This window comes from Microcebus murinus, chromosome 11 (assembly GCF_040939455.1).
Source record: "Microcebus murinus isolate Inina chromosome 11, M.murinus_Inina_mat1.0, whole genome shotgun sequence".
Taxonomy (NCBI): domain Eukaryota; kingdom Metazoa; phylum Chordata; class Mammalia; order Primates; family Cheirogaleidae; genus Microcebus; species Microcebus murinus.
Window position 1 is genome coordinate 71900324 of NC_134114.1, and position 27714 is coordinate 71928037.

The 27714-nt window shown below is 39.3% G+C and overlaps 1 protein-coding gene across 2 annotated transcripts in view; it reads left to right on the forward strand.

Annotated features, from left to right (window-relative positions):
- The first annotated feature begins 1350 nt into the window (after positions 1-1350).
- ERAP2 (endoplasmic reticulum aminopeptidase 2) overlaps positions 1351-27714 on the forward strand; it is a 43072-nt gene continuing 16708 nt past the window's right edge. The window contains exons 1-11 of one of the 2 annotated variants that reach the window (XM_076008202.1): positions 1351-1548; positions 3869-4566; positions 8109-8247; positions 12128-12262; positions 13966-14086; positions 16723-16877; positions 19752-19865; positions 20860-20991; positions 21621-21752; positions 24672-24740; positions 26324-26499. In XM_076008202.1, coding sequence (XP_075864317.1) covers positions 4010-4566; positions 8109-8247; positions 12128-12262; positions 13966-14086; positions 16723-16877; positions 19752-19865; positions 20860-20991; positions 21621-21752; positions 24672-24740; positions 26324-26499 — 1730 coding nt within the window. In that variant the 5' untranslated portion in view covers positions 1351-1548; positions 3869-4009. The remainder of the gene's footprint in view (positions 1549-3868; positions 4567-8108; positions 8248-12127; positions 12263-13965; positions 14087-16722; positions 16878-19751; positions 19866-20859; positions 20992-21620; positions 21753-24671; positions 24741-26323; positions 26500-27714) is intronic. The other variant, XM_076008203.1, reaches the window with a different exon arrangement.

Below are 27714 nucleotides of genomic sequence, written 5' to 3' on the forward strand. Positions count from 1 at the left end.
TGGAGGAGAGGTTGTATTTGTTTCCCAGGGCTGCCGTAACAATCACACACTGGCTTGAAGCAACAGAAATTTATTCTCTCACAGTTCTGGCTAGAGGTTTGAAATCAAGGTGTCAGCAGGGCCATTCTCCCTCTCAAGGATCTAGGGAAGAATCCTTCCTTGCCTCTTCCAAGCATCTGTTGGAATCCTGGGTTGCTGGCAGTCCTTGGCATTTCTTGATTTGTGACTGCTTCACTCCAGACTCTGCTCCACCTTCATGTGGCTGTCTTTCCTCTGGGGGTGTTCATTCCTACGCATAGCTTTCTTGTAAGGACTCCAGTCTGGATTTAGGGCACACCCTGATCCAGTGTGACCTCATCTTAACTAATTACTTCTGCAAAGTCCTTACTTTGCATAAGGACTGCACATAATGTCGCATTCTGAGGTTCTGGGTGGACATGAATTTGGGGGGACACTGTTCCACCCGGTACAGAGGTGAAATTAAAGTGTTGTGAAATATCCAAAGAAAAAAAAGAAAGGATCAATCAGGTGACACTATGCAAGCAGACTGCAGGGGACAGGGCTTAAGGAGTCCAGAAGACCTGCTCGCAAGCCATTGTGAGGAGTGATGAGGGCCTGGACTACTTTAATCGCTGTGGGATTCTTTTTTCTTTCCAAGTTGGCTAGAAAGAGACTGAAAAGGAAGAATCAATAGGACTTGCTAGCAAATCGGAGATGGGTAGAATCAAAATAACCACAGGGTCCAATCCCAGCTGGTGGAGGAAGGCTTAAAGCAGATGAGGTTAATGCAAAGGGCGCTGATCTGGGACAGATCAGCCGAAGGACAGATCAGAACAGGAGAAACGGGTGGTGGATGAGGAGAAATGCTAAACCTGTGTGGTGGAAAGGGTAAAGAGAGGGAAGAACCAAGGGAAGAGGTTTCACCTTTGCAGAAGGCCCATATTCAGGCGAGAGGGGAAGTAGAGGCCTTTCTGAACAAGGCAGATATAGACAGATCAAGGAGATGAGGGTGAGATGCAGTCCCCTTGGGCCCAAAGGCAAGAGGTTACAGACATGGAAAAGCCAAGGATACTCACCTTCGATAAAGGCCACAGGAGCTGACTAGGAGGCCACTGGTAACCTTGGAGTTACCTTTGGGCAATGGATGGACAAAAGTCAGCTTTCATAGTGCTAAGAACACAGCACAGTGAGAAAGTCAAGGTTGAGTCTTCCAATAACTTGGCAGGAAGAAACACGAACTGGGTTACACTGGGGATAAGAGGAAGGGAGAGAGAAAACAGCAGGACCCACAGCTGCTGGGGAGACTAGCGTCAGATCCTACCCTGCAGTGTGGTTTTTGGCTTCTACTCTGAAGCCACTTATTGGTACTTTCTACAGAAAGTTTTCTTGTGCTTTTTGGAATAAAGCTTTTTTCTTAAGCCCCATTTACACCTACATGGTAATGAACCAGCTAGCACTGTAATCAGGAAGTATGTAAAGTTCTAAATCTTAGAATAGAAAGCGAAAGCAAAAATAAACTCCTTAAAATCTGCAACAGCGTGGACTAAGGTAACAAATCAACCTCTCTCTTGGGTTTGTCTTAAAATCAGAGTTTTTCGGTGAGAATAATGGCCTAAACTGAAGTTATAGAACTGCCGTATTGAGGAGGTTTTGTAATCTTAGGCGAAGCTCTGAGAAAAGGGGGTGAATCTGTCACTGCTGTATAGGAAAGTGTGTGAGGCTGAGGATAGGACTTGATTTAAGACTCTTTCTGCTTAACTGACTCACTCCCTTTTGGAGATCTTTCCCAAATGTTTGTTACCATTCTTGCCTCTTCAATTCTGGGATATTTCTTTAAGGTGCAGGGTGGTATAATGGAAAGTCCCCTAGACTAAGGGCCAAAGCGCTGTGTATCAGTCCAGATTCCACTTTCCTGTGCTAATTTCCTGTGCTAATCTGGGAAAGTCGTTCACCTTCAGTTTCTTTATCTGAATACTAAGGACTTGTGCTAACTGGCCTTTAAAATCCTTACCAGTTTTAAAGCTAAGGACTATGCAAATAAAAATCAAAGCCTTTCTCTCTACTGTTATCAATAAAATACACCCTGGGAGTGTCTGCTATAAGTAGGGGCAGAACTACCTCTTCATTTAGGCCATAGAATGCGAGTTATGACCACCTTAATAATTTAATATCTAACATTCATTACATGCTTCCTATATGCTAATGGCTGTGCTGTGCCCACTTTTTTACATGAGATATTTCATTTAATCCTCCCAACACAAGGAAGGTACAATTATTATACTGTATTATAGGTGAGGAAAATGATGTTCAAAAAAATCAGAAACTTTGCCTAAGATCATACAGGTAAGTTTGGTGGAACTAGTGTTGGGATCTAGGCACTCTGATTCCAAAGCCCAAGAATTAATGAATTAATGAAATTAATTAATGAAATTAATGAATTAATGAATTAAATGAAATTAATGAAACCATTTTATTTTTTTAAACCCTCAGAAATTCCAGTTAATAAATCAATTATGACTTTACTTTTCAGAGGTTCTTGGAACACTAAGATTTGATAGCAGTAATTTAATGCTTGTTTTTAAAAGGAGGGAAAAATGTCATTATTTTAAAAATTATTGTATTTTTTTCTTTAACGATATCTGTTAATCTGCATTAATATTGCAAATTGGAAAATGAAATAATTATATAATTATTTCTGAAGAAATTTTTAATGATTAAAAAAAGAAAAGACAAAAGACAACCATTTGTGGGTTTTAGTTGGAGCAGGAAGGTGGCAGGGTGGGAGATCGAGTTAAATCACTTCAATTAACTACGTTGTTTGTCCTAATTTTATATGCTTTGTACTTTCCCTCTTCTAGTAGGAGGAAACTGCCCTAATTCTATTCAGGCAGCAAATTCAGTTTGATTTAATTGTGTTTTCAAAGGTAGTATGAAGTGAAGAGGACCAAAACAATTTTTTAAATATTTTAAGTTAGAATATTAAAAACTCAAATTTCATTTCCATGGCTTTTGATATATTGGAATTTTTTAAAAAAATTTGGACACAAAATGCATTCATTAAAGCTTGTTCATTATATTTATATTTCTAATATCTTTACCAGGAAGGGAAGCCACCTGGCCAACGCACTTACTCGTCTATTCCCAAATAGAATTATTTGCTCCAACGAAAAAGTTCTGCTTTCAGTGGAGCTAACAATAAATCAAAGCATTTGGGTTTTGTTCATGATTAGTATTGTTATTGTTATTTGCATAAACTTATGAAACACAAACGTAATTTTGTTCGATGCGTAGATTACATAGTGGTGAAGTCAGAGCTTTTAGGGTATCCATCACCCAACTACAGTACATTGTACTCAGTACATAGTTTCTCATCATCCACCTCCCCTCTGCCCCAGCTTTTTATATATTGGAAATAAACAGGGGATAAATACATACCTAGACCAGCATTCTTTACACCAGTAGCCATAGAATAAGGTGATGTTACTTATTCAGATGATGTTACTTATTGAACGAGGCAAAGTTCAATGCCATCAGTAACAATAATATCTGGCATCCAAAGAATATAAGATATTCTTTGGGGACTGATTAAGACAAAATAGAGACGTATTGCATAGTTTACTTTCAGGCATTCAGGCATGTTCTAAAATGATGTAACCAAATGTTAAAAACATTCAAGATGCAATGAATTTACACACTTGCCTTCTGTTCATTGCACAGGAATGCAGAGGAAATTCATTAAACGCAATTTTTAAAGTAGGATCCTTTTCTTCGAGCTCTAAAGAACTTATTTGTAATAACCAGATGATAGGTTTTCTTTGTGAATTAAAATCTTTTTTTCATGCTATGTTTTTTTTTTTTTTCCTTCTAGACTAAATCCATGTATTGAAACATATTGCTCAGATCCTGTGTGTCGTAACTGGAGCTGATGCAGTGCTGCAGGGAGCTATAGGAGTAGCCTGGATATTAACTTGTTTTCTAGAGAACAGAGTCAGTGTTACATTCTTCTGCAATGGTTAATTCACAGGGAAAACTACTATTTAATATTTACGTAGCATTTTACTGCTTAGCAGTCACCTTGCCCAAAATATGCATTTGTTCTCAATTCTCAATACCATCTAGTTATCAGTCCAATAAGGATCCTGGGGCTTTCCCAGTAGCCACCAACGGGGAACCATTTCCTTGGCCAGAGCTAAGGCTCCCCAACACGGTCACTCCCCTCCACTATGACCTTTTAATCCACCCCAATCTCACCTCTCTGGACTTTGTTGCATCTGAGAAGATTGAGGTCTTGGCCAGAGCCGCCACCCAATTTATCATCTTGCACAGCAAAGATCTTGAGATCAAGGATGCCACCCTTCAATCAGAGGAAGATTCGAGATACATGAAACCAGGGGAAAAGCTGCGTGTTTTGAGTTATCCTATTCATCAACAAATTGCACTGCTGGTTCCGGAGAAACTCATGCCTGGCCGGAAATACTACGTGGATATTGACTTCCAGGCCAAGCTAGCAGATGGCTTTCAAGGGTTTTATAAAAGCACGTACAGAACTCTCGGTGGTGAACAAAGGTAAGACCTTGCTCAGGTCATGGACCGTCTCCTGTGAAGCTTTCCTTATGAGTTACAGCTCTTTGCTGGGTGCTTCATCAACCATTCAGGAGAAATCCAATAAACCATGGAGAAGTTGGAAGAAGGGAAAGCCCTGCTATTTTAAGGAAATCACAGCAGAGATGGGAAGACAGGATATGGAGGCAAAAACAGGTGTAGGTAAAACAGCGAGGAGGAGGGGCCGGTATATGACCATGGTAAGACAGACATGCCTATGTGCTAGGGGAAGGGATGGTCGGTGCAGAGAGGGCTGAAATAGGGAAGGCTTCTCAAAAGGAATTGAGTCTTGATCTAGGGCCAGAAGGAAATGTAAGTGAGATTGGGGTTGGGAGAGAGGAAGTAAGGTGCACATTGCCCAGAGAACGGCATGGCTCGAATCCAGGAGGCAGGAACAAGGAACAAGTCTGTTTGGAGAATTGAGAAATGACGGTCTATTTGGTCAACTCACATTTGTTGAGCACGGGCTACGTGCTAGGCAGTGAATGTATAGTGGTAGGATACAATGGAAGAGACAACGAGGATGGGAAAATAAAGGACATGGGCAAGGTAAGTGATAAGTGCTGTGAAGGAAATAAAACAAGATGCTGTGATAGAAAGTGTAGTTGGGGGCTGAGATTGATTTAGATGAGTGAGCCACATAGTCTTTGCTAAGGAAGTATTTAAACTGAGACATGGTTTGTTGTTTTTTTTTTAAAGAGATAATCATGAGAACATCCTGCAGCAAGCGCAAAGGCTCTAAAGTGGGACTGATTGAGAAAAGAAGGCTAATGTGTGCTGAGGAGAGTGTACAAGGGGAAGAAAGGGGTCAGATCTTGTAGAGCCTTGGAGCCTCTTGTAAGGAGTTTATGCTTTTATTTGGGTGCAACAGAAAGTCACTGGGAGGTTCTGATCAGATTTATGCTTTGTAAAGATCAAGTCTACGTTGAGGGCATGTCATAGAGAGGAGAAAGTAGAAACAAAGTAATCCTGGTGGGGAGTGGTCATTGCAGTAGTTCAGGTGAGAAGTGATGGTGACTTGGGCCAGGCTAGTGGCTGTGCTTAGGAGCAAAGCAGTAGAACGTGGCAGTTATCTCATAGGGGAAAACCAAGGAGATTGCTGACATGCTGGTTATGTGATTGAAAGAAAGAGAAGAAGCAAGGATGCTTCACAGAGTGGATGGTTTGGTTCTTCAGGGCCAGGGTCCATCGGCGAGGCAAGAGGACCTGGCTCAGTGCTCTCTGTGCTCTCCCACCTTTTACCAGTTGTATTCAATTGCCAGCTAGAGAAACCCAAATACAGTGGCCTAGCCATGCAGAGGCATAGTTTTCTCATGCAACAAGAAGTGCAGAAATAGGGCAGCCCAGGTTTGCTGCTGTTCAATGTCATCCAGGCCCCAGACTCCTCTGTCTTTCTGCTCAGGCGTCTATGGCTTTTTCCTAATAATCACAAGATGACTGCTGCACCTCTAGACATCAAGTCCACATTCCAGGCAGGAAGAAGGGGGACATGGGGGAGAGAAAAAGGCAAAAAAGAAACCTTCCAAATGCATCTGACCTTCTTTACAAAGTGTTCAGCTCCCACCAACTTCAACTAGGCCAGAGCGAGTCATACGCCCCGCCAAGTTGCAGGGGAGCCTGAAGAAGCAACTCTTTTACCAGGACTTGTTGCCTTCCTGGGCAAATCACGATCCCACTGGAACTGACGAAGGGGAAGGGACATTGGGTATGCGACTAGCAGTACCCACTACGTACCTGCTCTTCCCTTCCCCACCTCGGTGCTCACTGCCCGCTGGGGCCTCAAGTGCCCACTCCCAGCCCCCAGTGGTCCACTTAGGACAGCTCTTCCCCAGGCCCATCTCTTTCTTGCTCCCCTTGGAGACGTTTCTCCTGGACGCAGCCTCCATTCTCAGGGGCCTGTCCTAGGCTCAGCACAGTATTGGATAGGAAACCCATCCACTCCTTCTCACTAAAGCACCGTGTGAACGGTGATGGCTTTTCTCATTTTTTAATGCAAATGCCCCATCTAAGGGACATATATTTTTGGGATACCATTTTGGGGGCTGGGAGAGATTAGAGGGGGAGATATTTGGAGTAAGAGCTGGAGAACTTTACAGCATGACTCCCATGATGGATTGCAGGTTATTTCTGACTCTTCTTATGGTTAATTAGTCCATTCTGTTCATACTCAGCCACCTCGTGGGTCTGACATGTAGGATAATGTGCTGCATCATGTCAATTGAATCTTATACATCTTTCTCTCTCTCGCTTGCTCTCACCCCTTCACCTAAAATACACAAATAATTCAGTTGACTTTTTTTGAGAAGCAGGATGTCACTACTTTGCATGCGGAGTTAAAATTAATATCGCGTGAGTAGCAAAGAAATGGTTCTACTTTTTGCTTTTTCGACGTAGACTTATTACAACCAAAATTTCACAATGGTGAAAATGATTCGAGGCAACTTGCAATTCCCTTACATTTGCAGTACCTGCTACCAAATCCAAATAAAACCCCAAGGCCCCAAAGGGAATCATTTAAATCCCTGGCTTCATGTTCCCAGTCTGCATCACAGAAATAAAGCGAGTTGAGGTAAAGTGTCCTGAGACCTCGTTTGTTTTTTTTTGACTCTTGGGTGCCTCATGATCCCATTTGAACTACTCTCTTCTCCATCTTCTCCAATCAAAATCTGTTCCCCAGATTCACTTATTTGAAACTTAAAGGCTAAAGAATAAATATGTAATTATACAATTCCAGGCATTATCAAGGGCTTGGAGAATGGGGATTTGTCAAAGTATTGACCTATCTGTCCTAGTCTGAAGACTGGCAAGCAGAGAGAACCAGTCGTGTCTGGGGGCTCAGGTGCCACATGGAGACCTGCAGCCAATGACGGTGCAGGGATATGAAAGCCCAGCTCTTTGCCTCCAGTGGGGGGACTCTGGAAGGAGTAGTTTACATCCCAGAGCTTCCTAGGGATTGGGTTGAAGCTGGGACTCTGCCTGATACTGCACCCTTGTCTGTCTCACCTGCCCTGCCTCCCTCATTCCCTTACCTGTTCCTCTTGGCAGCACGTTCTTTATAAATCGGGGTCTGCTTCCGGGCAACACAACCTAGGACATCACTCATATTCACAATTATTCACATGTCTGATGGAGGCCCCTTGGGTTGGAGACAATACTGAACATTAATTCCCTAGTCAATTTTGAAGTCAAGTTGACACCGTAAGTCCTATGTCAGCCATTTACCAGCTAGGGATCCTGGTAAGGTCACTCAAGTTCTCTGAGTCTCAATACCCTTGTGTGACGAAGTATGAAGGAAATAATGTAATTAGAGTTCCCAGCACAGGGCATTGCTCATGAGATTTTTTTCCTCATTTTCTTCAAAGAGGGAGTTGAAATACATAAAAATCGTAGCTTGAAAAATCAAATATATCACTTCCAGGTTTGATGCTCTGTTTGCTTGAAGTACAAATTCGTTTCTCTTCTTGGTTTGACTTGTGTATTCTGGCTGGGGGTGGGTCTTTTCACAGAATAATTGCTGTAACGGATTTTGAGCCGACCGAGGCACGTATGGCCTTCCCTTGCTTTGATGAACCGTTGTTCAAAGCCAACTTTTCAATCAAGATCAGAAGAGAGAGCAGACACATCGCGTTATCCAACATGCCAAAGGTATTTCCACTTTCAGAAACTTCGAAAAACTGTCCTTAAATTGAGCTTCAGTCTTTTTTTAAAAAAAATATTTCCTTTGTTTTCAGGATTTAAGCCATTAGTGTGTTTTTATTCACCTACATGTTAGATGATTATCCCAATCTTTCTAGACGTTAATATCTTCCTGTGTGGAGCATTGTTACGCAAGGAGCCTTTTGTTTTTTTGTTTCCCAAGCAAGGTGATTTATGTTTTATTTGTATTCATACAGAAACAGTGTTCTTTTAAATCAGTATTACTTGGCCAGAGATGAAACTCAGAGTGAACTACAGCAGTACTTCTTAAACTTTCATGTTCAGATGAATCGCCTGAGTATCTTGTTAAAATTCAGATTCTGATTCAGTAGGTCTTGGGGTGAAGCTTGAAATTCTGCTTTTCTAACAAGCTCCCGGTAATGCCACTGCTGCTGGTCCAGGGACATTTGCTGGTACAGTGACCTAGAGGACCCTTCCAAGCCCCACCCTACAAAATTCTGATGTAATAGTCTGTGATGGAACTTAGAAATCCCCCCTTTTCAATTTAAGTCCCACTAGTAGTTCTCAAAATTATTTAGAAAAATTATTTATTGTGCTTATACAACTTTTTAATTGGAAGAGACCTTGGATGCCCTTATCTGGCTTGTGTTAGTACACACAGTGCAGAACTCTGAAAAACACAGGAGACCCTCATTTGATATTTCCTCGCTAATGATGTGCTTGCCATTTGTGCTGTTGAATAAAATGTAAAATATTTCCCCTTCACTGCTTGGAAAGTGGGACAAAAATAGAGGCTGAACTGATGGTGCTTCAAAAAAGGCGAGTGCCACAGGAAGCAGCCTGTCACCAGCAGCCAGCAAGTGGCCCTCCTCCTATTTTCCTCTCTGCTCTACACAGGAATTGGCCTCTGCAGATGCAGGAGAGAGATGCATCCATAATCCAGACACTGCATTACCCCAGATTTCTGTTTAATTCTGGGAAAGACATTTGCTCTGAAATCCTGGCAGAGCAGACCAACAGAAAAAGTGGCAACCCTCTGCAGGACCTATAGCTCACAGTTTTTCCATAAGCAAACAGACAGCAACTTAATTAGCCTGCTCATTTTCATGTAACAATGATCTGCTACCTTATCTTCAAATCTTCTTTCCAAAAGCATTGATTTTGGGGCAGTTTATCATTTCAGTCCCTTTCCTGGAAGCATTTTATTAATATAATTTTTCATCTGAATAATCACGGAGGGTAAAGTAAAAATACAGTTAGTAAGTCCTTTTAATTAAAATATGATGCAAACATAAATTACCATTATCATTATCATATTAAAACTTTATATTTATATCTTTAGAAACCTCCAGTAACTTTTCATGTTTAAGAAAAATAAGCAAACACGCTGGGCGCGGTGTCTCACGCCTGTAATCCTAGCACTCTAGGAGGCCGAGGCAGGCGGATTGCTCAAGGTCAGGAGTTCAAAACCAGCCTGAGCAAGAGCGAGACCCCGTCTCTACTATAAATAGAAAGAAATTAATTGGCCAACTAATATATATACAAAAAATTAGCCGGGCATGGTGGCGCATGCCTGTAGTCCCAGCTACTTGGGAGGCTGAGGCAGAAGGATTGCTTGAGCCCAGGAGTTTGAGGTTGCTGTGAGCTAGGCTGATGCCACAGCACTCACTCTAGCCTGGGCAACAAAGCGAGACTCTGTCTCAAAAAAAATAAATAAATAAATAAGCAAACACTTTGAAAATATTTTCTCCAGTCTTTGAATCTCTGCGTTGCCTCAGTGGACTGGAGCAGCTCTCTGGATCATGCGCTTTTCAGCAACTACCAGTTTAACTTTCTGCTTCTTATGGACATGACCAACACAGACTTTCATGGTTATCCAAAAGAGGAGAACTGAAGTAATGATACACTGTTGGAATAATAATTGCAGCCTCTAAGATGGGTTATGGCCTAATGGGAAGAAGCGACATATACTAACTTCACAATTTTCTTAGTTGAGGATACAGGATTTAAGGGAAGGTGGGTACCACCCAAGTGTTAGTAGAGGCAGCATGTCTTTTGTGCATTTCTTTGTCTCCTGCATCTTTTATGGGAACACATACCTGCCAGAGACACTTGCTATGCAAGTAAAGTTCTGCTGGCATTGAGAAAACAGCTAAATCCTTGTCCAGCAATGAGTGTTTTATACTTAGAACTTACATCACCGTCCTGGAAGAACTTACACTAAATACCCCATACACTTCCATTTAAGGCAAGGTTAATCTACATCGAGTCAGTCCTGCTTCTTCAACAAAACTCAGCCTCCGTTTGGCAGGGCCAGTGGGGGATGGATCAGAGCAAATAACCATCTATCTCCTAACCATCTCTGCCACCTACTTTTCAGTGTGGCCCAGACTCTCATTTCCCTGTAGTCCTACAGCCTCTACCCTCACTCCTCCACACACTTGACTAAATGGCTTTGCTGCTGAGTTTGGCCAGAAGACCACAGTTATACCCTGACCCCAGACCCCCTACTACAAGACAGTTTCTTCTCTGCTGGGGGTGGCTATCCGCAGAACTCTGGTTGAATCAAATTCCTAACAAAAAGAGATTATTGTTGGGCAAAATTAATTTGCTCTATAGAGTTAAAAATGACAGCCCTACATATACTTCTCCCTTCCTTTGAATATTTGGTCAGTGTCTTCACCTTTGTTGAAATTTAGAAATGGATTTCAAATAGAATTTAGGAGAAATAAATTCTGTAGAATTTACTAGCACAAACATTTGCCATTGAAGTAAGCCAGGCAGTTTATGGCAATACATCAAGCTATTTACTCTTGCCAAAGCAAACTGTCATCCTACCCAATGCATCAAAGATGCTTAATAAGCCTTGGTCAGCATTGTCACAAGCCTGACTCCCTGAATGGGGGGAAGGGTGGGAGTGGGGGAGAGATAGTCTAAGGATTGTGACCAGTTTGAAGAAAGCGGTGTTTTCAGATTATTGGGTCTTTATCCATTCAGTATTTAGGAATGTTGTACCATGGTGGAGACCATCTCTAAGATAAGCTACTCAGACCAAATGAGGATAGAATTCAGTAATGACCCAGTGAGGCTGATGGATGCAGCTGACCAGACTATAGGCTAAAAACTTTCTGCTTCCTCAGGAGATGGGCAGAAGCTTAAATTACTAATGACCTTCTTGGCCCGACTGCTTTCATTGCTGAATCAATGAAGCAAAGATAAAATAAGACTATGACTCAAGTTGTCACACAGCAAGTGACAGGATGAGCAACGTCTTTGAAGTCACACGGTCACATCCACATCTCAGTCCTGCAGTGGAACTAGCCGTGTGATCTCTGGCGGTTCAGTTAATATTTCTGAGCCTCTGTTTCCTCACCTGTGAAACAACACCTACCTCACCCCAATAGAATAAGAGAGTTAAAAAATAACGTAAGACCGTTTTTTGCTTCCTGTTGCCTTCTGCCACAGAGGTTTATTTATCATACGACAGAGGGAAAGAGGCCATTCTCTGGTATTTTTACCTAGAAGCCCAGAACTTGAATTTAGGCCAATGCTGGAGATTATGGCATTTTAAGAAATTAGAAACATCTGAGATTTTTTTTTTTTTTTCCTCTCAAGCAACAAAATAAGTCTTGGCATTTCTGTGCTTCAGGGATCTCAAAAGCAGCATATTGTGCCTTCAGGAGAGTGCAAGGATAACATAAAGAGCTCAGAAAGACCACAGAATATTATAAGAGGCCATTGACCTCCCAGAAAGTCATCAAGTGTCCTTCAGAGTGGCAGGCTGCATTCTAACCCACTTGCCGTAAGCCACAGGCATGGTTGTGAAATACTTCAGTTTTCAAATACTCATTTCTTTCTCTTACTGTAGGTTAAGACAATTGAACTTGAAGGAGGCCTCTTGGAAGATCACTTTGAAACTACTGTAAAAATGAGTACATACCTTGTAGCCTACATAGTCTGTGATTTCAAGTCTGTGAGTGGCACAACCTCTTCAGGGGTCAAGGTGAGACTGAGTCCTAATTTCCTACACAGTGCAGAACAGTGTCCTCCTGAGAGCAGTGAGCTTTTCTTTATTTTCTTAAGCTTTCTTCCTCATTATCAAAGTATTATGCTCATTTTACAAAAATAGAAATAGGTAAAAAATTTAATTTAATTTAAAATTATCCATAATCTTGAGATATAACTACTGATAATATTAGTGTAAGCCTTCCAAATATTTTTATATGTGGGTGTACATAGTAACTGTATATAATGTATATATATTTTCAAAGTATATGTATACAATTTTTGCAAACTAGCATATTGACTGTTTTTAACCTAATTTTTATTATAATATGCCTTAAAAGTTGAATGCCATTAAATATTTTATATGATATTATTTTAATAATTTCATGGAGGTTCCATACGATTTTTTAATCAGCATTTTATTTTAGGATATTCATGCTGTTCCAGCTATTTTCTATAACTTTACTTTGTCAGTGAAACAAGGTCTTTAAGATTTTTAGAGTCTTCACAGTTTGCAAAAGCTTACAACAAAACCCAATGCTTATCTTGTAGCATTGCAAGATAAGTTAAGTTTCTGCAAACATCAGTGGAGACATTAAAGAATTAAAAAAGAACTCCTATGCTGAGGAACCAAACTATAGACATGAAAACATCTTCAAAGAATCATAAAATAATACTTATGAAAAAATGGGTATAAAATGGCTATTACAATTTACATATTTACATGCATTATAGATATGTAGATAGACATTATGAGTTGTGTGTCTACATACATATCATGACATCTGTGCACGTAGATATATATGTGCATAGACATAGATACATGTGTGGGAGGTGGGTGGCACTTTAATTCAGAGGACAGGTTCCTGTCAGCCTCCTTGGATTTACATCCCAGCTCTGCAACTTTCTACCTGGGAGATTTGGAGCACGTTACCTAATTTCCATGTGTTTTTGTTGCTTCATCTATAAAATGAAGATAATAGCACCTTCTCCATAGGGTGAGTATAAGTATTAAATTAGATTTTATATGTAAGCATTTAGCACGGTGGCTGGTAAACGGTCCAAAAAATGGTGGCCATTTACACATTCTCTACAGGAAAGTTCTGAGGAACTTCAGTTAATTCAGAGCATGAAAATGGGTCATGAAATTGAAAGTAGCCCTATGCTTGAAAGCCAAGAAAATTGGAATCTAATTCTATTTTCTTCTCCTTAATAGCTAGTTACTTTGGGGGAGTCATTGAACATATTTGAGCCTTTTGTAGTTTAAAGCAAACTCGATAGAGGGTGGATCCAATAAATTCTTCAGGGCTTTCCCACAAAGGTCTACAGACATATGTTTTATTTGAACTGTGCGTGTGCTCATCATTTTGGAAAGCTAGTTCTCAACTGCGAGAGTATACCGTAAAGATGAACTCAAGTGAGTCCTCATGATATGATGAGTTAATATAGCTTGAAAGTTCCAGATGAGCATCTAGGGAGTGGATTGTAACAGAAGATACAGAGTTGTTTGTAATTGTCAAGACTGACTTTTGCTTTGATACTTCGTGGAACCTCTTATCCCTATTGACAACATGCTTAATGGTATCTCAATACTTTCTTTAAAAATGCAGTCTGCCTTTCTATGTGTGAGGGTTGTCAAGAATGGAATTATGTCAAGGAGCTGTCATTCAAAGCCCACTTCTTCTTATCCACATTTCCCAGGTGTCCATCTATGCATCCCCAGACAAATGGAGTCAAACACATTATGCTTTGCAGGCAACACTGAAGCTACTTGATTTTTATGAAAAGTACTTTGATATCAACTATCCACTCTCCAAACTGGGTATGTTCAAATTCACATCATTGTCTTTATTTCTGCTCATAGAACTTGCTTTGATTCCTTACCTCTTTTTAGTTAATTTAAATGAGCATTGAAGATATTCAGTTAGCCCAGGAAGGAATAATTCATTCCTCAGAAATAGTCCTTGAGTGTAGGAAAAATTTATGAGAAGCTCAAGTAGTGTTGATCATTTCTCTATTCTTCTATCAGGTTTAATGTTAAAATATGTGCCTTGCACTCTTCCCCAGGCTGATCAGAAAGGAAACACACTGGGAGGCTGGGACAGAGGCCAGGTAGTGAGCCCTAGAGATAGATTGGGAGAGTGAGAGGAGGAAAACAAGGGCTGCTCTGTATTTGTCCCTGAAATCAGGGGGCTACATGCCCATGGGGATGGGTATATTCATACCTAATGAATGTGATGTGCACCGTCAGGAGGATGGACACACTTGAAGCTTTGACTCTGGTAGGGCAAAGGCAATATAGGCATATATGTAACCTAAACATTTGTACCCCACCCCCTGTAATATGCTGAAATAAAATACATATATATGTGTATGTGCATTGCGTATTAGAATTAGATGAATTTTCTGGAGCAATCTGTATACCATATTTGTACAAGACCAGCAATCTTTTATAAAAGTTGCCAAAAGTTTATGTAAACAGAGAATTAAAAACTGTCCCTCCATCTGTCATGTGTATTGGCCATTGAGATTGGAAAGTAAGACTGTGGCACAGATTAAAACAAGCACCACATGTGCTCACCATCTACTAATTGGTACTAATTTGTGCACATATGGAAGTAACATTCATCGAGTGTCGGACAGGTGGAAAAGGGGAAGAAGGAGATGAGTAAATTCACACCTAACGTGTGTGGTGCTTGCTGTCTAGGGACAGCTGTCTGGGATGGGCACACTTGCAGCTCTCACTTGGGCGATGAAAAGGCAATTTATGTAACCAAAGTGTTTGTAGCCCCATAATATTCTGAAATTAAAAAAAAAGATTTGGAGGAAATAGATCATTTGGATGAGGTAGTAGATCTTTACACGAGATAATATACTCTATCTTGGTTTTGATTTTGTATCTTAAAAAACTAAAAGATATAATTTTTAGAATGCTGCAGAGCATATAAAAACCATGATTTAAATTGCCTAGTTTACATAGATTTGCTCTTAGAGTTTCTGATGGTGACAAAACATTTTTTTTCCTTTGAGATACGAGGATATACTCCTCATCATGTTCTTCCTCTTCTCTCCCCCAACTCCCATGAATTTTGGAAAAGGTAAAAGGGACCATCAAAAGACATATTCAGGGACTTATTTCTGTAGTTCCTGAGTCTCACTATATTGTTAGAGTCCAAGTTCCCACATGCCCTTTTGTGCAGATATGCTAAATTCAGTTTACTCATCATCCACTGCTGTTCTCTAGGTCAAAAGTCAAGGAAAAATTGTAACAGCCATCAACAATCTTATGTTGCTCCTGAAAAATGCAACCTTGAGGATCATACATAACACCTTTTAAAACTGACTGAGAAGCATAGAGCTTAAGAAAAAATAGAGCAAATATAAGAATCTCTAACGGCTGTGGGAAATAATCCAAATGCTATAAAATCATCAATGCAATTTAGAAAAGAAGTCATTCCCACATTTGAAGTGCTAATGAATACTATCTTTATTAGCACTAATTTAGTTTTTGATTGTGTTACAAATACTTGTTTTTATCCACTAGGATTAACCAATATTAACTGCAGACAATGTAATTATAAGCCAAGTGACTTGGTTCATTTTGAACTTAAAAAAAAAAGTATCTTCCTTTTTAGCTAAAGAGAATTTCCAAAATGGCCTAGCCAGGAATTTTCTAACCTACACACAGCCATTGGCAAAGAATGGCAAAGGAAACATACACATATACATGTATATATATGTATATACACACACACATAATATGTTAATGTAAATTTTACCTGAGTTACTTAAAGATGATTATATTGCACTTCTCCCCCTCAAGATGTTCTAGGAGATAGAGGAAGTATCATTGTTGAAAAGGAAATTGAGGTCAGAAAGAATCAATGCCCAGAGCTTTTTTCCTCTGATACCTTAGAAGGACACTCGCTCATAACAGAGGCTGAATATGCTTGAAATATCAATTGAAATATTGACTATAGAGATTGCTCCCAAAGGTGTTCTCCCAAAATTAAAATCCTATATCTTTCTCTTTTTTCTAGAAATGAGTTCATTATATGTTTTGATGAATCTCAAACCTATTAATTATTTGAAATCCTTTTATTTTAAAGTTTTTTAGCATTATTGATATAAAATACAATATGAGTATTTTTAAATAAATTATTTTCTTGGCAGTAATGCACCCAAAATACTTTCAAAGTTCAGTACTTTCAGGGAAAAATAGTTAAATGTCAATATGTTGCGTCAGCTACAAAACTATAGTGGTAGAACTTATTCCACTTAATAATGGGTACTGAATATTTTCATTGCAACTGCAATCTACCATGTCAATGTTAAGATATTCTTGATGTTTTCAGAAAGTCTGCTTATGTGTATTGAAATAACATATTTGAGCAGGGAGCAATCCTACTTCTGATGTGGAAGCCATAATGATCAAGTATGCTTGTTCTTATTTCTTAGACTTAATTGCTGTTCCTGACTTTGGGTCTGGAGCCATGGAAAATTGGGGCCTTATTACATATAAAGAAACATCATTACTCTTTGATCCCAAGACTTCTTCTGCTTCTGACAAACTGTGGGTCACCGTGGTCATAGCCCATGAACTAGCACACCAGGTACTGGTACTCATGACATTTTCTCAGAATCGATTCAAAAGAACATTATGCAGAACACCACCAATCTTCCTGAGATAACATAAGATCATAACATTTTACTTCTAGAGGGGAGCTCAGGGATTATCAAACCCAACACAATATGTCGAGCAGCAGAGTACTTGGTCTCTAGACCTTAGGACTCTTATAGAAAGTTTATCACAAGAAGGGTAGCCACTAAATTTATCCTCCAAAACTCTTCAAAGCAAAGCCTTCAAATGTCCTTTGGGGAAAAAAGGATGGTAACTATGCACACACATAGAGCACAGAAATGGAAACCCTACAAATAAAGATTTCTACTAAAAATAGTTCTCCTTGTACCCCAGCATTCCAATCTAGGTCAAAATCAATCTCCTTTCCGTTGGAGCCTGTGATTATATGACAATAATAAAATACTTCCAGTCAAGTACACATGAGCTACTGACCCTGGGCACATTACCTAACTCTCTGAAGTTAAGTGTTGCCATCTATAAATGAAGCTAATAATAGTGGCTACATCATAAAGCTGTTGTGAGGATTACAGATAAGGAAAGTATCTGTGCCTGCTGTACAGTAAGCACTTGATAAGTGCTAGTTATTAATGATGACAACAGTGGCCACTACTACTACTGCTACTGCCGCCATTTCTTGCAGAATAAGATATCTAGAGACCATCTATCTATCAACCCTGTATTACATACAAATATGGAACTGTAAAACTGAGTCTATAGATATCAGAGTCTATTTCCACTCTATTTCATTTCTGAAAACTCTGAGTAATGCAGTGAATTATTAAAGGCGCCAAAAATTCTCTTTCACCATGTGGGCAAATATCATTTTAGAAGCTGGTAGAATCTCTTATTTAAAAAATTTTAATGTCATCCTTTATCATCACCATTATATAAGTTGTTGTTATTTTAAAGCAGTGAACTCAGTACCAGTTACATAGGGAGCCATGCTCAGCAGTGTACTTTGAGAACATAAGGGCTGCTTCCTCTGGTTCAGAATCTCCCCACTGGCCCATTTTAGGTGTTTTGATCATTAGTCACCAGGAGCTCGAAAGCACTTAACTGAGTCTGGGGATTTCTAATCTTCCTAGCCAATGTTTGCAGGGAAATGGTCTGAGAGCTCTACCTCTGAGGCTCCATGCTCCCTCTGGGCCTTCAGCTAATAGCTTCTCTTTCACGGAGATGCAGAGTCTGGGGCTAAAGCAACAGACAGCATTGGAACTGTTGCCTTGACTATTTTCTCTCCCCATTGATGTCCATATGACCTTGTGTCTCCTCTGCACATAACCTGGCAAGGATTCCCCAATGCCAACTTCATGAGTCAAGGGTCCTTAGTGTAGCATACTAGGCCCCCATGGCTCAGCTCCTCTTCGCCTCTCCAGCCTCTTCTCTGACCTACACCTTAAGTGTTGGCCATCTGAAACTACCTGCCCTTATCTGAGCATACCAGGTTGTACCACCCCTCTGTGCCTTTGCTCCTGCTACCTAATATCTCAGTGTACCTGAAAACCACTTGCAAAGTTCAGGAAATGAATCACTTCCTGACTGTTTTACACACTCTCCCAGAAAAATTGATTATTTCCCCCTAGAATCCCCTCTGCCCTTGGCAGAGAATTAACCTTAGTACCTATGATACTTTACTGCATGTTTAATATTTTCCTATTAGTTGGCCTCCCTCATTGGTATTGAGGCAGTGGCTATATTATTACATACACAACTTTGTATTTCTAACATATGGCATTGTGTCAGAAACATAGTAGATGCTCAATAGATGTTTATTGAACAAATGAATAGACTATTCTTACTAACTGGTAATAATACCAGAATCAGCTTAACCTGTATGTCTCATATTCACCAATTCTCAAATTGAGGAAACACCTCCTCTTCCATCCCATGGATGCTCTTAGGAAGATTGATGCCTGCTTGCAAAATAATCTGAGGGTTGTCAGAAAAGGAACAGAGCTTAAACTTTTCCCAGGAGCTATAGATCTAGAGTTTTCTGTTCTATAACTACAACAGGGATCTTCTGAAACTTAGTATCTTATTGTTTAAGTTTCTGGTCCTTCTGGCGATTGCAAACTTAAAATACCTAAACTAGATGCACAGTATTGGGCACATCAGGCTAAATAAATAAACAAAATATATGAATGAATAGTAATATTTAAAATCTGTGATACGGATCAAATATAGGTAAAAGGTAAATGTTTAGATTATCCGTGCACATCTTTTAAATTTTATTTATATATATTTTAAATCTGAGACCCTTATTCTTTTTAGTAGCCAAATTAATCCCTGGAAATAAATCAGGGGCAGAGGTTAACAATTAAATTTGCTCATCAGTAATATCATGTAATAATCCAAGATCTCTAAATGAATTCTTATGATTCTCCTAAGTACTTGCTACTTAATATAAAAAGTTGACTTTACCAAGGACATCCCTTGGCATATATTTTTTCTTAGACCATCATTATATATCAAGGACAAGAAAAGATTATTCTTATTGTGCAAGAAAGAAAAACTACCCCTATAAAATGTTTCATTTTCTTTTCTTAATATTAAATCTAATAGCTAGGAAATGTGGGGTGGATAGAGTGGGAATTGGAGAGTTAGAGGCATTAAGGACACACAAAAAAAGAAAAGAGAAACAAGAAAATATATGGTAGTGAGAATGAGAAGGCAAATAAATCAGTAGAAGGAAATTGTGCACAGAGAAAAGGGTAGCAAAGATGAAGGAGAGACCTTAATTAATCAAAAAAATAAAGCTAACAACCATTATATTTTTTACTATGGTTATAATAATAATTTCTTGTATTTGTTTAACTTCTAATAACATTGAGTTTTTACCTCCTAGTGGTTTGGCAACCTGGTTACAATGGAATGGTGGAATGATATTTGGCTTAATGAGGGTTTTGCAAATTACATGGAACTTGTCTCTGTTAACGCTACATATCCAGAGCTGCAATTTGTAAGTTCACAATTCTGTATGTCATACCATATGCCCTAAAGAATCGTCAATTTACTACTAAAAGTTTGAATGAATGTTAAAGGGAAAACTACATAATGTGTTTTTTGAACATATGGTGTTTTGTTTGATATACAAAACAGATCACAGAACTGGATGAGACATTGAAGGTTTTAGAAAACAATCAACATAAATCTCTCATCCAGAAGTTTGTGGACAGAGAGGGCAAACTAGCACAAATATACAGCTGTGTATGTGGGGTGAGAGGAAAGGATATCGCTGTCCATATACATTCACACAGCAATGCCCATGGCTACTGGGTAGAGTGCAGAGTTGTTGGCATGTAACCTGAATTAAACATGACTGGGAGCACACTGTTCTGAGATTTCCAAAGTGCCTAGTGGCTTCCCCAAAATGTATGAAGGGACTTCTTCAAGCTTGTCTTATTTTAATGGGTACGGTAGTCTGAACACTTCCCAAATCTGCATGTGGAGGTGGTTAGGAATGGTTAATTAGGTCTTTGGGGCATACATTTAATCCAGTACAGAGATGGATTCAAAGTCAGGGTCTTATTATTGTGTATGTGCTGAATCTGTGGTTTAATGCCAAAGCTTCATAAATTCTCATTTGTAAAATTCACATACTGCATCTCCTTTGTAGAGGTGTCGAAAGGCTTACAGATGATGGGTCATAGCACATAGCAAGTATTCTAAATGAAAACCAGTATTTTTTTATTTCTGTACTCAAGTCTTGATACATGTAAACATTTAGGCTATATCTGAAAAAATGTGGGATTAGTACCTTTTTAAAATATAGAAATGATGATAACATTTAAAAAAAAAAAGAAGTGGTGAAAGGTGAAAGGGAAAGAAACATCTTACAAGAAATACTGATTAATTCTTACCTCTAAGAACATCTCACTAAACCCAGCATATTTTCTATTCCTTTTAGAGTGTCAAATAGAAACTAAAAGTAAATATTTTTCTCCCCTGTTTAGGATGACTCTTTTTTGAATTTGTGTTTTGAAGTAATTGCAAGAGATTCACTGAATTCATCTCGCCCTATCTCCAAACCAGCAGAAACTCCTACTCAAATACAGGAAATGTTTGATGAAGTTTCCTATAACAAGGTAGCAAATGTGTGCAGATGGAAGCTCTGCTTTCAGTAGAAATATGACTGTCAAATCAGCCATTTAAGTCATTGGTGCCATGTTACTGCTACCTGTTTCACTTTTTATTAGTCATTTTCAGACATCACACATGTTCCATAAAATTTATTTATTTATTTATTTATTTATTTATTTATTTATTTATTTTGAGACAGAGTCTCACTTTGTTGCCCAGGCTAGAGTGAGTGCCGTGGCGTCAGCCTAGCTCACAGCAACCTCAAACTCCTGGGCTCAAGGGATCCTCCTGCCTCAGCCTCCCAAGTAGCTGGGACTACAGGCATGCGCCACCATGCCCGGCTAATTTTATATATATATATATATATATATATATATATATATATATATATATATATATAGTAGCTGGCCAATTAATTTCTTTCTATTTATAGTAGAGACAGGGTCTCGCTCTTGCTCAGGCTGGTTTCGAACTCCTAACCTCGAGCAATCTGCCCGCCTTGGCCTCCCAGAGTGCTAGGATTACAGGCATGAACCACCTTGCCCAGCCTCATAAAATTTAAGTTTCCTTTAAAAAATGCCTTTTTCTTTATCTCTTTGTCTTGTTTTTGTTCTTTTTCTTTTTCTTTTTTTAGGGAGCTTGTATTTTGAATATGCTCAAGGATTTTCTGAGTGAGGAGAAATTCCAGAAAGGAATAATTCGCTACTTAAAGAATTTCAGCTACAGAAATGCCAAGAACGATGACCTGTGGGATAGTCTATCAAATGTAAGTCATATGTTGGGTAACAGTGGATTGTTGTTAAGTCTAAAAATTATGAACGCTTATAATTATGAAAGTTTATTAATAGTTATATTGTCAGTCAATAATATTCTAAATGCTAGGTTGTCAGGGTCCATAGAAGGCTGTACCTCTCCTTTTCTTGTGACATTATACTAACTAGACTAGGATGTCACAGTGGGATGGCCACTTTTCTTTCTTTGTTTTTTCTTCTATGGCTAATCCTACACTTTTACCTTCCCTTGTTCCAAAATCTTTAATAACTTTGCAATTCCTACCATATAACACCTAATCTTCTTTGCCAAATTTTAAGGTTGAACTCTACCTACTAAACCTTATTCCCCAATACGTATTCTTTGTGGAGTGAAACTTATCTTCTCACTCATAGAAAGAAATCTTGCTGAATCCCAGTATTGTGGTACCTTTGTTTCTAGTGCCCTTGGTACCTGAAATGCCCTTTCTTCTTTCCAGCAATTCAAATACTATCCATCTTTCAAGATCCAGCAGGGGTTTCACCTCCTTGTTACAGACTGCTCCAGCCCACATGGGGTTGCCTCTCTGCTAAATGCCTGCAAGTGCACTGATGATCTGTTCTACATAATGATACTCTCTTTTCCTGGTTTTTATTGGTTCCGTAATAATAATAATTTGCTTAAGAACAAGAATCATAGCTCTTCTTTTTTTTTTAATGCTATGGCACCTAGCATACTGTTTGTCCCATAATATTGATTAATAAATAGTTAAGGATTTATTAAAGAACTAACTCATGGTCTCTTTGTCTTTGGGGTTTGTGTAGATAATAGGAGAAACCAAGCAGAAAACATTCAGTCAACTCAGATGATTCTAATAATTATTAAAATATTTAAAATTTTTCAACCGCAAAGAAAATAATCCTTTAGAGAACCACTGGACTAGGAGGACTCATGCCCACAGGTAGAAGAACCCTAAGCCATTGTAGACAGAAGAGGTCCTTCTTTTTCATAAGCACTATGTCCTACGAACAGTAATAATATCGCTCAATCTTTGTGTCGCACTTCACAGTTTTAAAACCACTTTCATGTGCATTATCTCATTTGATATTTTATTTTTTTTGGACTTTAAAAAATTTTTTTTTATTTCGGCGTATTATGGGGGTACAGATTTTAAGGTTTCAATAAATGCCCTTTACCCCCTTCCCCCCACAAGTCTGAGTTTCCAGCATGACCATCCCCCAGATGGTGCACATCTCACTCATTATGTATGTATATACCCGCCCCCCTCCCCCCTCCCCCCGCCCAATACCCTATTACTGTAGTACCTATGTGACCACTTAGGTGCTACTCAGTTAATACCAGTTTGCTGGTGAGTATATTTGGTGCTTGTTTTTCCATTCTTGGGATACTTCACTCCCTCATGATCCAATTTATATGTGATTTTGTGGTTAAAGAAACAAAATCCAGCAATCAAAAATTATTTTTCAGTAGCTCAAATTTTTTGCTACACTTCTTGATAGTCATGATATGGATTGAAAGACACGGTCCTTGTTAATAATTATAAAAATGCCCTTTACTATCCGTTTCCATCACCCCTGTCAGTGATCTAAATGCTCTTTCTCCAAGGTTTCTTTTAAACTTCTCAACACCAAGCCTCATGTTGCTTTTTTCTCCCATCTCTCTCTTTCTCCCTCTCCCTTGCTGTGCATGTGTGCACGTATGTGCGTGTGTACACATCAAGTTAGTCTCCCTCCAACAAGGAAGAATCTGTCATTCGGTGTGCATATTGGCAGTGGGGAGGATTAAAAAGAAAATTTGACCAGCAATGATGGGATTATTTTAGGCCAGAAATAAAGACTCCTGTGCTATTTTTTACTACATCATGTATGTATGTAACTGTATCCAAAGATGGAGAAGGCATCCTTACCCCATTTTTATTGATGGTAAAACTAATAGTAAGAGAGAGATTTGGCCAAGGTCACTGAGTCAGTGATGGAGTCAGTACTTAAAATTGGGTCTTCTGACTCTAAGTCCAATATTCATTCTTTCAATTATATCATATCTACTTCCTATTTATCAGAAAAATCCCCCCGTCAACCTGTCCCTACAGGTCCTAGATTCTAACTGATCCCCTTCTGATGCCAAAGGACACTATGGTATAAAAATAATAAATTCCTAAAAACATCTTGCTCACCATTGTGTCGCATAAAGTCAGTTCTAATATATGTCAATAGCAACTTAAGAATCAGAAGAATTCTTTGCTGTTATTGTTCATAAGATCATTTAAAAGCATTGGAGAGCCTCAGTGTGTATTTCATTTTTCTCATTTGCAGCTCCCATTAGAGCATTCACTACTGTTTATTCAAGGGTTGATTGCCAAATGAGTAGTTTTCTTTAGTCTGATTTCATTCCCATTTAGTTCAAAATTTACTGTGCGCCCACTACATGGTACTGCCACTGTAGTAATACCCAGGTAAGCATAGGTGTTTCCCCTACTGTCAAGGAACTTGCAATATGACAGGGGAAAGTTGATAGTACTAGACAGAGTTGCCTAAATGCTACATAGGGGCATGTGTAACATGCACAATGAATGAATAAAATAGGACCTTTCCCATGGGGAAGGGAAAAAAATCAATGGAAAATTCAACAAATTGATTCTTCCTTAAAATAGTTATTGACCTCGTTGAACTTCTTTAGGAAACTTTATATACATACACACACATATATATATAAATCACAAGAAATAATTTTTGTGTATTTTTATCCTAGGTCACTGCAAAGATGCCTTCTTTTTCTCATTTTCATTTTCATCATGTCTAGATGAATTATGTTTTCATTTAGCTGTGCTAGTAAGTGTCTGCATTCATGTGTAATATGCATATTCAGCCAACGATCAATGCCTAAATGGCAGTGCTCTTTTATTCTTGTTTTATAGAGTTGTTTAGAAGGTGATTTTATATCTGGTGGAGTTTGTTATTCTGATTCCAAGATGACAAGTAACACAGTAAGTATGAAGAGAGTTATAGAATAGAAGAGATATGACCTGGAGTGAATGTGACATATAGAATAGCCCACCTGTGCTTTTAAAAATCTGGAGAGAAAGACTTCACAATTATTTTTAAAAAATAAAACTGACTGAAGGGGAAATGCTCAGGCCATTTAGAGGGGTGATGCTGTTGCTATTATATTTTTGCTGTTACAATTCAGCGTTCCCACAACCCCACTGCTAGCTACAAATATCTCAGCTCAAAATTCTTTTGAGTGGTCACTACTGCATTGACATCCCTTAGGCTCTGACAAATGGCAGAACATGTATATTGTTAGGTTTAAAAATAGTGTGTGGCTTTCTTTTTCCTTACTTCTGGGAAGTTTTAGAAGCACTATAGGAGGGAGAAAAAGAAAGTCATCATGGGGAAAAAAGGCAAACATTTTTTGTTGTTGTTTTGAAATGGGGTCTCACTCTGTCATCCTGGGTAGAGTGCAGTGGAGTCATCACATCTCATAGCAACCTCACACTCCTGGGCTCAAGCGACTCACCTGCCTCAGCCTCCTGAGTAGTGGGGGCTATAGGGGCATGCTATTTTTCTATTTTTATTAGTGACGGGGTTTCACTCTTGCTCAGGCTGGTCTCAAACTCCTGAGCTCAAGCCATCCTCCCACCTTGGCTTCCCAGAACCAAGGCAAACTTCTTTTAAAGAGTCATGGTAATCTCCTAAATTATGCCTTCTAAAGGAAGATTTAGCATCATCCAGTGATTAGAAATCCACACTAAAAGCACAGATGCTAAAGGTGTGTTTTCCATTCAATATACTTATATTGATACACAATTTTTCTGTTGGAAAATTTAGTTTCCCTAGTCATGGACATTTCCCTCCTAAGCCACCCTTCCTGGATTCTACTGGTTTTTTTTTTGTTTTTTTGAGACAGAGTCTCACTCTGTTGCCCAGGCTAGAGTGCCATGGCGTCAGCCTAGCTCACAGCAACCTCAAACTCCTGGGCTCAAGCAATCCTCCTGCCCCAGCCTCGAGAGTAGCTGGGACTACAGGCATGTGCCACCATGCCCAGCTAATTTTCTCTATATGTTTTTAGTTGTCCAGCTAATTTCTTTCTATTTTTAGTAGAGACTGGGTCTCATTCTTGCTCAGGCTGGTATTGAACTCCTGACCTCCAGCGATCCTCCCGCCTCGGCCTCCCAGAGTGCTAGGATTACAGGCGTGAGCCACTGCTAGCTTGTCTGGCCTTCTACTGTTGTTATAATATTTTTTTGTTTGTTTTTTGTCTGTTTTGTTTCTTCTTTTTTTTTTTAAAGGGGGCAGAAGGGAGGCTCAATCCCCTTCCCCTTCCTCATTGGATTTTTCTGCCACAGGACAACCCTACAGAATCCCACATACATCCGTCATTCAGGTAATTTGCAGAGAGCAGCCCACCCAAACAAACCCAGTTTTCTAGACTGCCCTGCGCTGGGATACCAGCCTGTGTGCTCCGCTCCCCACGCCATGTCTCTGGCATCGAAGGAGATGGAAGTTTCTGATCTCTCTTTGGATTTTCTCATCTCTCTTGAATTATCAAGGTCACTTGTCATTTCAGCTCGCCTCTTTGCGGGGAAATGTGGAGGTCAAAGAGATGATGACCACGTGGACCCTCCAGAAAGGCATCCCCCTCGTGGTGGTTAGGCGAGACGGGCGTTCACTCAGACTGCAACAGGAGCGCTTCCTGAAGGGCATTTTCAAAGAGGATCCTGAATGGAAGCCCCTGCAGGAAAGGTGGTTGCTTTCCCCCTTTTGGTCTAGTTTACCTCATCTCAGGTCGTGCATTATTTCGCTAGCTTTCTCTGGGATCCTCTGGCAACTTGTGTACGATGCTATTTCCATTTAGGAATCAAAGGCCTAAACTAACCTTCATAGCAGATTTAAAGAGCTTCAGGTGGCCCACACAGCTTTGCTCAGCAGCCCCACTCTTAGTTAATTCCATGCAGCCTTCAGAACCTTGGCTCTGATGCAGAGGGTGGTGGATTTTATTTCTATCGTAATACACTTTGACTTCTGGGTCCTACACCTAGAGAGTATTATGACAACTATGCGTCTTGTAGTCAGAGAAAAGACAGTCCTTATGCGATAAATTAGATGCTAAGAGCTCCTGTTGGCTTTCATTTTTCAGAAATAGACTATAAATGTAACGTTTTAAAACATGTGATGTTCTTGATAATAATGAAAGCAAATCCAATTAAACACACTGTCATCTTGATCACCAGCCTATCCTTAGAAAACTTGTTAAAGACATTCCTGAAATCAAGAAACAACAGTGTCCACATTTCTCTGATCTATCAGCCCTGTTAATAAGATGAATGAGGTTAATCTAAAATGAAATCATCCAAGTGAACCTCTGCTGACTCTTATGATGATACTTTCTTTTCTTTAAGGTCTTCGCTGTCTAACAATCAATTATAAAATTTTTCTGAGAACCAGAAGCATATTCGAGGTCATTAACACATAGAATATACTGTTTTCTCTTTTTATCAGTTGCATATTTCCAATCCAATGGCAACTTTTATGCCACTTCTTGTGTACACATCCTTCCATTTTTCTGTGTGTTCTTCTAAAATCTGAACCTCAGTTTACATGACTTATAGCATGGCAAAACAGTCTAAAAATTTTAATGTCTGATTTATTGTCTGAAAAGCAAGACTCACAATTTTGTAACTTACCAAAATGTCATGAGAAAGTCCAAAACTGTGGATGGCCCAGAATAATAAATATCTTCTACAATAATCTGTATTTTTCCTCTCTCTGGGGCAGTATTTAGAAAACTCATAAAATGATTATCCTCTGATTCATGGCTATCCAAACTCATGAAGTGCTATTATCCCCTTCTCCACCCCCTAGATATATTTATCTGAAAAAAATTCCTTCTCTTTTATAGCCAAGATTCATCCTCAAATACCAACCCATTAAGTCTTGGCGGTATCTATGTGTCCATCT